The sequence below is a fragment of the Mixophyes fleayi genome, chromosome 7 (assembly GCF_038048845.1).
Source record: "Mixophyes fleayi isolate aMixFle1 chromosome 7, aMixFle1.hap1, whole genome shotgun sequence".
In the NCBI taxonomy this organism is placed as follows: Eukaryota; Metazoa; Chordata; class Amphibia; order Anura; family Limnodynastidae; genus Mixophyes; species Mixophyes fleayi.
In genome coordinates, this window is record NC_134408.1 from 112,925,173 (window position 1) to 112,937,451 (window position 12,279).

Consider the following 12,279-nt stretch of genomic DNA (forward strand, 5'->3'; position numbering starts at 1 on the left):
ATCCTGCTAGACACATATACCTGCTGTATTCCTGAACCTACTGATAAGGGCTAACACTCTCACCTATGCTCGGCTGGGCTGAATTGAGCCCACTGTTCTGAGTAAGTGCTCTGTCTGCTACCCAGATATCCTGATCCAAAGTAAGTGGTCAAAAGGATTCAGCCATAGAGATGCTACAGCAGATATGCACACCACCCAGAAGCAATCAGTACCAGGTGCTGGAAAGTGTCAGGGCAATGGTGGTTTGTCATTGACACTTACAGTCTATGAGTGTCTGAAGTTCAAGTAGCACCAGTAGGAGTGGTCAGTTGTGGGGTAGATGGTAAGAGAAAAACCAAGAAACATCTGTAAAACCCTGTCATGGTGGTAGTAAGCACATCTTGTCACATGGATGGAGTTTACCTTTAAAAGTGCACTCAACAATCATTGAAGTTCCATTGAATATTTTCATCTCCATTCAGCAAGGAATATCCTGACCCGCCAAGCTCCTCCCATCACAAGGAGCAAAAAATGTTCTTACCTTGTATTTGCCAATCACATGGAATTTAGGCACTGTAAATATAGTTTTTATTTCATTACATATGACAATGATAATATGATGATGCACACAATTCACATTTATGTAATGAGAAGATGTTTCCATATTGTGTATGACCAAAGGATCTAAATTATGGAGTTAAATATATTTTATATTGAGAACTAATATTTAAATTATTTTAAGGTGTATTTGCAAAGATAATTCCTTGGTTTAATGAGAATCTTTTCATATAATCAGTTGGAAACCAAACACTGCAACTGAGAAGACATGATAGAACAAATAGGTATTAAGCCACACAAAGCACTAGATAGACAGTTGCAGCAGTTAATCACTCCCAAAACAACTGCACATACGTTGTAAGTTAGACTTGATACAAATATAAAGAGAGGGAATGATTGCAGCGAAGACATGATATTAAACTTTAGCATGCCAGCTTTGGCTATACCACTCAGCTGCCAAGTGAGAAGCCTAGTAGTAGGAAGTCAGACCTGATGTGCTATTTTCATGAATTGACTTTCACTTTCAGAGAGGAGACAGACCATGGGGGGAATGCTCTTTACTTCCCTTACCAACTTTTCACTAGCTTGTACAAATGCAGGTGCCACGCAACACTAACAAGTATCTTCTTCTTATTTTATTTTAGCTGGGAAGAAAGAAGCAGATATTGTTTTCCTTGTGGATGGCTCCATGAACATGGGAAGGGACAATTTCAAAGCGGTTCTTCAGTTTGTGTCAGACATAGTGGATTCTGCGGTTGAGGAAGAAGATTCTATTCAAATCGGGCTGGCTCAGTTCAACTCAGATGTGACAGATGAATTTTTCCTAAAGGACTTCAGCAAAAAGGATTCTGTCATTGAAGCTGTGCCAAAAGCAGAATATAAAGGAGGTCGTCTGGCCAACCTAGGCACAGCTATTCGTCACTTGCAGGATAAGCACTTTGTAAAAGAAGCAGGCAGTAGAATAAGCACTGGTGCACCTCAGATTGCTTTCATTATCACAGGGGCAAAATCAGTCAGTGAGGGTCAAGCCGCTTCCCTGGCTTTAACTAGTGAGGGAGTCAAAGTGTTTGCCATCGGAGTGGGAAGCATCAGTGCTGATGAGATTACCAAGATAGCTAGTGATGCTGCAAGTGCTTTCCGAGTGCCCAATGTTCAGGAGCTCTCAGAGTTGAATGAGCAGATATTGGTGACTCTTGATACTGCCCTACAGCAAAGGAGTTTTTGTCCAAAATTAGTGGATGCTGTTAAAGGTAGGTGGTCTTTCCTATTCACACCATATAAACTTTCAATTGGAGTCGATTAGTGAACATTAAAAATGCATGCATTACATATTTCCTTTTTCCTAAATGTCCCTATTAGTCTGGTGGGAACATACACAGGTGCTCTACTAGAGGCTATATATTGGAAACAGTTATAGGTAGGAGATCAGTCTAAAATTTGACCCCTAAAAAAAGCCAAAAACTGTAATTTACCTTTTAATGCTTTCAATGTGCACCCCCCAAACTTTAAAGTTTCTCCTCCCATATGAAGGGGCAGAATTTTGCTACCATGTAGCTGCTGCTATCGTGATGCACTAATCCATGCACTGATCCATAAAATGAGCAGAAATGTGCCAAAATGTACACACCACATCACAGAAGAGGAAGCAATGGCATTTGCTCGGTGCCCACGCATTTTTCCGGCAGGGGCTGGCTCTCAAATTTTAGCCCCGGGCGCTCAGCAGCCTTTTAAGAACATTTTAAAGGAAGAAAAATGCAGGTAGCCCAGTCACCCAACCCAAGGTAGCCCACTATGGGTCCTACTTGGGGGGCAGTTGCCCCCATGTCCCCTAGCCCAGCCAGCCTATTTTCCATATCTGTAAATGACCCATAGTGATTCTTCGTGCTTAGCCACCTAAGGCTAGGTTCAATAAAAAATCCTTTACGTTCTGTACATTCTATTACTGTTGATGTTGCTGTTTACTTGAAAACATGTTACCATAATGGTTAGTACTGACAGGCTTGGAGGAGGAGGTATTCATTACCCACTGAACCCTTCGGTGTTTGTACCTACAGCTACATGAGTACTTTTATTTAAGGACATAAATAACTAATTATCTAGTCCTCACAAAATCTTACATTTTGAATAAACTAATCTCCTGTGGTAAGAAATACATAACAGTTTGTACTTTGCCATTATTTATTTAACATAAAATAAAGTAACATAAAAAAGCCTTGTGTGCAAAAGTAAGTACACCCTTACTGTTTCTATATTAATAAAGAAGACAAATTAAGCCAAATGCTGCCAATCAAGTACACTTCATTACTTCATCATCAGGAAGTGCTAATATCTCTACATCATACCTCCCATCTGGCCCAATTTAAGCGGTACAGCCCCGATTGGTGGGAAAGTTGAGAGGTATTCTGGTCACTGTTAGTCTGCATGGCAGAGCAGCAGTGAATGGGGGGTGGAAATGATGTTAAGAGGGGAGTATGTGTCAACCTAGCACTTGAAAAGTTCTAGGCATGCCCCGGGGGTGTGGCCACACACCCCCGATGACACAGACAAGCCCCCACAGTGTCATAGATACGCCCCGTGATGACGCAGGCATACCCCCTTTAGTCGACTGTCCCGCTTTGAAGTCCTCCAGTGATGGGAGGTATGCTATATTAAAAGAGATCCTTCAACACTTCAATCTGGGGGCATTCATATTTGTGTTAGCATCATACCAAGTTAAAAAGACATCTGCAATGATGTCATTGAAACAATTGTAGCTGCTTAACGGCATTAAAAGGTATATGAGGCCAATTTGAAGACCATCATTCTACAAGGAGAAAGATTATTTACAAACAGAGAACATTGAAGGCAGGTGCCAATCGTTCCAGGAGTGGGTGTCCCATCAAATTCCCCCAAAGATCACACTATGTAATGCTTAGATAAATTGCAAAGATTGCAGCACCTGTAACTACCCAGTCATTTACAGGCCTGTTAACATGGTAAAATATATGTTCATGACTTTACCATCAGAAAAAGAGACTGAGCAAGTATGGCTTTCTTTTAAGAGCCGCCAGAAGAGTGCTCCTTCCCTCCCAAAATATCATTATTTTACAACTTAGGTTTGCACAAAAGTGGAGTTGTTTGGTCTTTCTTAATACACAGGCTAAGAAGAAAACCAAACACAGTGTAACACCACTCAATATAAACCAATAGTCAAGCACTGTGGTGCAGAGGTGGAGATTTGAGGTTGAATGCAGCCACAGGTCGCTTAGCAATCATTGAGTCCAACATGAACTCCTCTTTATACCAGAGAAATCTGGAGGTAAATGACTGTCCAACCACTGAAGCTTGGCCAAATTGTATCATGCAACAGAATCACGGTCCTAAGCCCACCAGTAAATCTATAGAACACTAAGTCCAGACCTCGACCCCATTGAGCTGCAGTGTTGGGGTCTAAAAAGAGCTGTGCAGATTAGAATGACCTCCATTATCAATGAACTAAAGTAGTGTTGTAATGATTGGAAAAAAATCCTTAAATTTCTGCTAAAGGTGTTTCTACAAGCTACTGAATCAAGTGGTGCACTTACTTTCTCAGCAATGGCTTCTTCATGTTGGCTTACTTTTGTTGAATAAATATAATAATGTAAAATCTATGATAATGTATCTGTAACGCGATAAGATTTATCAAATTTTAATTAAGGAATAAATTATTGTTAGGCCTGAGATGTAAAAAACACAGATTTTAAAGAAGATATACTTTTTATTGACATGACTGTATATTGTGTATTTTATTCTGTAGGACAATGATAATATTGTAATACTCAAGTTATTATTTATTTACAGAGTGTAATCTGGAGGTGATTATAGGGTTTGATGTTGATGTCAGCCCTGGGCAAAACATATTTGACGTTCAGAGGGAATTGGAGCCTAAAGTGAAGCAAATTCTTGAACGTGTTTCCAACATGGAGAAAATAAGCTGTAGTGGCGATAAGAAGCCTGTTGTGAAAGTTGCCTTCTTGTCGCAGGGGAGAACAGGTGCAGTAGAGGCATTTGACTTTTCAGATTACCGGCCAGAACTGTTCAGCAAAATCACTGCAATGGGAACACGAGGGCCATTTGTGTTGAACGGTCGAACACTACAGACATATCTGAACAAATTTAAGACCTCTGGAGAAGATAACAGCGTTAAGGTAAGAAAGATAAGATGGTTTAAAGATTATCTCATATACTCTATGATATAATTTCTTAAGACATAGCGGGTTTGCACTCATTTACATTTTTAAAAATATATAATAGCTTGCTGTTGGGGTCGCTTTTTATACGATATTGATAACTGATTGTTTGACACACAGGTGGTTATTCACATGACAGATGGCATTGATGCAGCCATGCCTGAACTACAACAAGCTTCCTCAGCTCTGCAGAAAGCAGGTAACCTCTATACTAATGTTGGGCAAGAAAGTCACACGTGGTCCTTGTTCCCATAAAGGGGGCGATACATTGCAGTCCTCTTACTAACATAGTATTTAGGTGAAACATTTACACTAAACCACAACAACCAATTAGCACTTACCTGTTTAGTGCAAGTTAAAGTGAAAGCAAGTACCTGATTGGTTGGTATGATTCAGTGCAAGTTTTGCACCTCAATGCAATGTTAGTAAATGGGAACTTTGGATAAGCAACAAATCACTGTTCATTATATCTACACTGATATTAGAGCTCCAGCATTAAGTGTTCACTAAGTAAGGGCCAGTCAAGCTGGTGAGTAGACATCACCATCCAGTCATATACTAATTTGATACATGTACTGTGGGAATATACAGTGCTCGCACTGTGAAAACAGAATCACTAAGAAAATGACCAAAGACAATTACTCAGGTTAGGTGGATCTTATGCTACCCCTGTTAGGACTCTATACGGCCCACAAGCCAACTACTGCTCATCGTTTCTCTATACATGGTAATAGTTAACCACAACACAACTCTACAGTACAGGACCATATTATACATTTCTTCTATTCTGTCAGGTAAAGTAAGTCTTCTTTTCTCTAAACCGGAGAACTGGCTCCATGATAGGCAGTAAGAGATTTGCTATATGATCTATTCATTAATTTCAGGTAGAATAACAGGAGCTGAGAAACACAGAGGTTTCTAGTCAGAGAAATGCAGCATTTGTGACAGAAATAAGGAATGTACATATGGTATAACAGGCAGAGATCGGAAAATAAATACAGATTTCTGTCATTTTTAAGCCTGTATCACACTACTACTACTACTACGACTATTATGTTTTAGTTTTCCTCAATATTTACACCATTTATCTTCCACAGGAGTGAGGGCTCTGCTTTTTGTTGGACTGGAAAGTGTTCCCAAGTTTGATCAAGTGATGGAGTTAGAGTTTGGCAGAGGATTCACTTACAAAAACCCTTTGAGATTGAACCGACGGGATTTGGATTATGAGATCATTGAAGAACTAGTAAGTCATTGGTGTTTTAGTCTTTGGAAATCAATTTAATGTTGACTAAAACTTTTGGCTAGCAGAAGACAGTACTATTTCTCATGTCAGTGTATTCCAGATATACACCATACGTACAGTCACTACACATGTATTTACAGCACTGTCATCTAGATTAGACTGAATCAATAAGATATGATAAGTAGATGACGTGACATAATTCATAAATGACCTGGTGGCTGATTGGATCACATGTAATTGTTTTTGTCTTTATCACAGGATAGCATTGCAGAGAAAGGGTGTTGTCGCGTTCCTTGCAAGTGCTCTGGACATAGAGGTGATAATGGACCTGTAGGAGTCATTGGAGTAAAGGTAACAACATGGTTTGAGATGTAACTGCATTAAGAATCCTTGGTTATAGACATGGATTAACAGACTGTGACTTCTGCACAAACACAAATCTAAATAAAGTACAAAAACGTATTATTTATTAAGTTTTTTTAAAGTGTTTCTAACCGAGTCTAGGCAGAACCAGAAATGTAATACCAAATGTATAATACACAATACAGTATACCATAAAGTATGGACTATCATGTAAGTCAAGCGTAAACAGAATAAAATACAAAAAATTTGTGCTATCGTCTGATACTATTAATGCTAAATGTGATCCTGTAAAAAAGAAAGGGGTAAGGAACATGTTATGCCAACGGGACAAATAAACTCTTAGATTGTCGCTTGGCAAACCAGAAAACTTGGATTTTGCAATGGGATGGAGACAGGAAAAGCTTCAGTCAGATTTTCTATTGTTTAGATGCTGTTTATGTATTGCAAACAAATTGGTAGGGCCACCACTTGTGAACAATGTAAATCTTTATTACTAGTCAAACCCGTTTCTATGATAAAAGATAACATTATCAAAACATACATGAAACCTTCTTTTGTCATTGGCAAGGTTCAATATAATCATATTTTACCAACTATCATCAGCAACTAGAATTTGCTGAAGGAAGGTTTACTTTTCCACCTTAACATTATTTTGAAGCAGATAAGACATAAATATTGAGTTTCAACATAGAGGGCCTGATCCATCTTCGGACATGAGTCCGTTTGCATGCTGTATCTTGTATGACATAGCTCTGCACATGCTGAGAAATGGACCCTAGGCCAGTGAACGCAAGTGCATGCAATTCATGTCTGAATGCAAATGACACTTGTGACAGCCTGCTACTTTCAGAGGCAAGCTGGGCTGCACCCCCCCCATAGTGGGCTATAGTGGGCTACCTTGGGCTGGGTCACTGGGCGACCTGCATTTTTTTCCCTTGGAAATGTTCCTAATAGGCTGCTGAGTCAAGTCTTGCACCCCAGGCTAAAATTTTCCAGCTCTGTCCTGACTACTTTGGAGGCAGAATGGGGGAGGGAAAGGGCGGAATAACATAGGCACATGTGCAATAAGGGTGTTACTTGGACATACTAATGCAGATGTGGCCGATTCAAGGTCTGTGTTTCTCGAAAGTACATTTTTATTTGTAGCCATATCATTTGCACCAGTTACAGAGCAGGTGTAAGTGGGGAATGACAATAATGACCGTCACGGCACCGTCTTTGTATTAAAAACTACACGTATGCGTAGAGCCGTAACTAGAAATTCTAGCGCCTAAGGCAAGAAGGAAATGTGATGCCCCCAAACCCTCAATTGTAAATGAATGTAAAATATCCATTCCCTGCGCCCTCACTTCCTATTTGCGCCCTGGGTTGCTGTCCCTCTCGTACAGCCCTAGTTAAGGCCCTCCATATGCGTACCACTAGATAGCAAATAAACTGTGCATGCAAAGAAGATTGACAATATAAATGCATTGTATGTACAGTACGCAACATCCTGATTTGTGTATTACTTTTTAATGGGACTTTATTTTGCACATATGCATGTGCATATCCTGCAGTCTGTTCTGTCCATTAAGATACAACAAGTACTGATTAGCGTACTCATACCCAGATTCAAATGGAATCCACTTGGATTTGAATACGGGCGCACATAAGCTCAAATTCCGTGCTCGTTTTAAAAAAAATGCAACTTGCTCTAAGATTTAGAATTTTGAAAGGCTTAATACTTCAAGTAGCTTATATATCCCAATTTAACCATTATATGAAGAAGACTAAACACCTTCTTACCCTTTGATTACATGTTAATATCTCTTTAGCATTTTGATATCCAGTAATTTGTCTTGCATTACAGTCTAGTGCACATCCAAAAATTGCATATGGTACTACATTAATTGAACCTCGTCAATAGTTATCCAAAATATTGTCATGTACTTCAACAGCTACTGTTTATCTCAATATTGTATCTCTATATCTAAGAGGTTCTAAAACTTTTCAGTGCTGCCCTTTAAACTCCCAACACTCCAAAGGACTAAATCCAATAGATCTACCATGACATCCATAGGCTCTAAAACATTTCATACCATTGATTGTCCTGTCTAAACCAGGACTTGTCAAAAAAGTAAAAATAGCCCTTTTTTCTTTGCCCCTCTCTGGACAGTTGAATCTCAAATTGACAAGACAGCTCATTGTTTCAAACTATAATGCATCAAATCCTATCAAAATGGTAGTGTATATATCACCTAGGGGTGATTAAATATCCAGTCTTGTGACAGATACAATGGAACCTTTATCAACATATTTTCCCAGTACAATCTGCTGTCCTCCGAGGTATCAAGGAATCATCAGACTCTCTCACCTAATAGAGTCTTAGACACTATCCTCCACTTGCCCCTGTAGCTTTGACTACACTATTAAATAAATCTCTAGCTTGATCATTTCTCCATCTGGTTTCAAAATCCTGTTACTCCATTGTGACATTCGGCAAAAGGGGTGTTGTTGCTAGCACCAAGCCTTCAACTGGTCTGTTTTACAAAAATGTTCTAAAATTATATGGTAGAATGCATGATAAAGTTATTAGTTTATTTAGTTTATTAGTTTCTGGATATTATTTTTAATCAAACCATGTCTATTTAAATCCCTGCTGTCTTATTTTTGTAGGGTCAACCAGGTCTGAAAGGACACCAAGGCTTCCCAGGAGAAGAAGGAGGACCAGTAAGTGCTGCTGACTTATCTAATACTTGTCTTTTCATGTTAAATAGATCTACTTCTTTGCATATTCAAAAGCTAACAAAACATAGAAGTTCTATTCCATGTAAAGGCCATTCTTTCTATGGAGTTCTAATATAAATTGAAGCAATATCATCCGATGGACAGTACAAATATTGTGCATTATTTCATAGGGCGAACGTGGTCTTCCTGGTGTGAATGGAACTCAAGGCTTTCAGGGATGTCCAGGTCTACGAGGAAGCAAGGTGGGATGATCTCTTTCTTCTGGCAGCTGAGTACACATTGACAACAGAGTCATCACATAAACCATAATTTATCTATCTTTTCCAGTTTATTTACAAAGAATGCATTTTTCTATCTTTTTAGGGTTCTCGTGGATACTCTGGAGATAAGGTAAGACATTTGAAATTACTTTCTAGTTAACTCTGGATAACGCTGCTTCTCTAACAGCACTTTAAATAACACAATTTCTCTCATAGCTGAAAACATATTTGCTACGTCACTAACAGATGTCAATTTTGCTAACAGTCAGTATAGATATTTTGTGAATGAGATGTGCACTATGGTATCAGACATTGTTAAGAGTATTTTGGTCATAGGAGATACTAATGACTTTCAAAAATTCTAAACTGATTTCATCCTTAAACTTATAGTTTTTTGGTTTTCAGCAGCCACATTGCCACTGTAAGCATCATTGTTAGCACACTGTAGTAACACTGATGCCTACAAATGTGTGTAATTGGTGCAATATATTGCACTACATTATTATTTAATATTATTATTATATATTATTATATTAATAGTTATTCATGTTAAATACATAACTGTGGCAGGCTAGAAGAAGAATGTTGGTATATATCATTTTCCTTGGTTTGTTTCTTCAAGCTCTTATTTATGATTTATAATTCTGCAGAGTCATGGATTACCATGGTGACCACAGTCACATTGCACAGATGTAGTGAATAGAGAGGCTTTGGAACGCCCCTCTAAGCACTGTCTGCACAGTGTATTGTAATATCCTCCCCCTTCTTCACATGAGATGTGGAGACCTATGAGCCTGTGTGTCACTGGTAGCCATATTTTGTGCCCTCCAGAGAGATTTTGTAAAGGAGATCATGATTTTTAGAAGGACAGCAAATGAAAATGAATATCAGATGCATGCTTAATATGTCATTTACGAGCTATTTAAAGAACCAAATAGATAAACATTCTACTTGGGATTGGTGCTTTAAAATATGTTTTTATCTAACATTCATCTGCATTCTTCTTTATTCAATTTTCCTTTCTGTTGGTATTATTTTTTGCCCTACAACTTTCCTCTCCAGCATTTAATTTTTGATTTTAGAATATTTAAAACCAGGGTATGTATTAAATGCTAATTCTACCAAAAAAAATCATTTAGATTTGAGTGTACTTAGGTAAAACAGAATAAAAATTGTAATGTTTCATATCTGCGCCAAGTTGATCTGGTGGGTTACCTGATAAATCTAAATGGCTCCAACCAGGAGATTGGCACGAGCAGGCCTTATTCACACTTGACACCAGGATTGTCAAGACCATTTGACAACCCCCCAAAAAGCTGTCTGAGCTGAAGAGAGGATCTCCTCCTCTATACCCTTAAATACATCTAGAGACTCAAAAGGGCATTTCAATATTGTCCTAGTTTTGGGTAGAAGTTTTCTCAGTGGTTTTGAACACTGCCAATAAGACTATGAAATACCTTTCATAGTCCCTTGCAGGATCCTTAAGTAAAGCACTTCATTCTGTGTTGCTACATCCTCTAGTATTAAGTTTACCAGTTTAAATAAATATAGGAAGTGGACCATGCATATAAATGTCAATTTACAGCACTGGGTAAGATTGTCTGTGTTTAATGCAAAATAATGGTACAAATTATATTTCCTTGTCTAGTCATTTACTAACTTTTTTTTATTAACTTGCACTTGTCTTGTGTGGCTTATTTCTGCATATTACTTGGTATATTTTATTTTCACCTCTCCAAACCAGTTTCTTGTGATGGTGTTAGACGAACATGAAAAGCACACTAATATATTAATATATACTTTCTCTGCAGGGTGAAATAGGAGAAATTGCCCTAGATGGTATTGATGGAGAAGAAGTAAGTTATCATATATCTTCAATCCTTGATTCTGTTATTTAAGCATTAAGACATCATCTTATGAGGCAGTTATTTGCTAAGAATGATGGGTGGATCTGGGCAATTCGGGGCATTCTGTATTGTATAAAGATCTAGCTGCATTTGCGCTCCAACCTGTTTACAAAGGTGTAAAAACTATATTTTATTAAGCTTGCAAACTTGAAAGGTTACATACTGACCATGGCAGTTCAGGACTTTTTCACCAAGTAAAAGACCATATGCACAAGATAAACAGTGACCTGTCAGGCCAAGTAAATCAATGCATTTAACATTCTAAAATCCATACATATTATCATCAACATTTATTTATATAGCGCCAGCAAACTTGAAATAAAGACAGCATCAATGTCTGCAGAATTTAAAACCAGGGTAAATACTAAAGGCTAATTCTACTGAATACCTATATCATTATCATTTATTATGAAACATATCACGTAGAGCTGTACAGAGAATAAGTAATCATTCAACCCAATCCCTGCTCGGTTGGCGCATACATTAGAAGTTCCCTAACATAAACACACTGAGATCCATTTTATAAGAAGATAATTCACCTACCAATATGTATCTGCACAAATACAGGAAGTACATACAAACTTCACACAGATAGGGCCTTGGTTAGAATCGAACCCATAACCCCAGCACTGTGAGACAGTAATGCTAACCACTGTGCCACCCTGGACAATTTCACAGTAAGTGTATGCATCATCAGCAGTAGAACAAGGCACGCACATTTGCGATTAGCCATTCAGGTGTAAATTACCCTAATATTTAAAAGTAGCATGTTATCATTGTTGCATAAAACAAATAATTGTTCTTTAAGGTAACAATGTACAAATAAAATATGTTATCTTGTGTTTTGAGAAAATGTAAAATTCAATGGTTCATTTTCCTTTTTAGGGCAAAAGGGGAAGCCCTGGTACTGCAGGGGAAAGAGGCAGCTTTGGACCACGGGTTAGTAGTTTTGCTGTTTATTAAGAAATCGGTTTGTGTGTATTGTAGGACACATCCTCTATCATAAATGTTTCAGCTGTGTGTACATAACACTC

At 38.2% G+C, this 12,279-nt stretch overlaps 1 protein-coding gene across 1 annotated transcript in view; it reads left to right on the forward strand.

The window, feature by feature from the left end:
- Positions 1-12,279, forward strand: part of COL6A3 (collagen type VI alpha 3 chain) — a 107,898-nt gene that overhangs the window by 57,489 nt on the left and 38,130 nt on the right. Inside the window, exons 12-21 of the mRNA XM_075180382.1 lie at positions 1,182-1,787; positions 4,357-4,703; positions 4,866-4,944; positions 5,843-5,988; positions 6,247-6,339; positions 9,007-9,060; positions 9,249-9,320; positions 9,442-9,468; positions 11,150-11,194; positions 12,131-12,184. Coding sequence (XP_075036483.1) covers positions 1,182-1,787; positions 4,357-4,703; positions 4,866-4,944; positions 5,843-5,988; positions 6,247-6,339; positions 9,007-9,060; positions 9,249-9,320; positions 9,442-9,468; positions 11,150-11,194; positions 12,131-12,184 — 1,523 coding nt within the window. The remainder of the gene's footprint in view (positions 1-1,181; positions 1,788-4,356; positions 4,704-4,865; positions 4,945-5,842; positions 5,989-6,246; positions 6,340-9,006; positions 9,061-9,248; positions 9,321-9,441; positions 9,469-11,149; positions 11,195-12,130; positions 12,185-12,279) is intronic.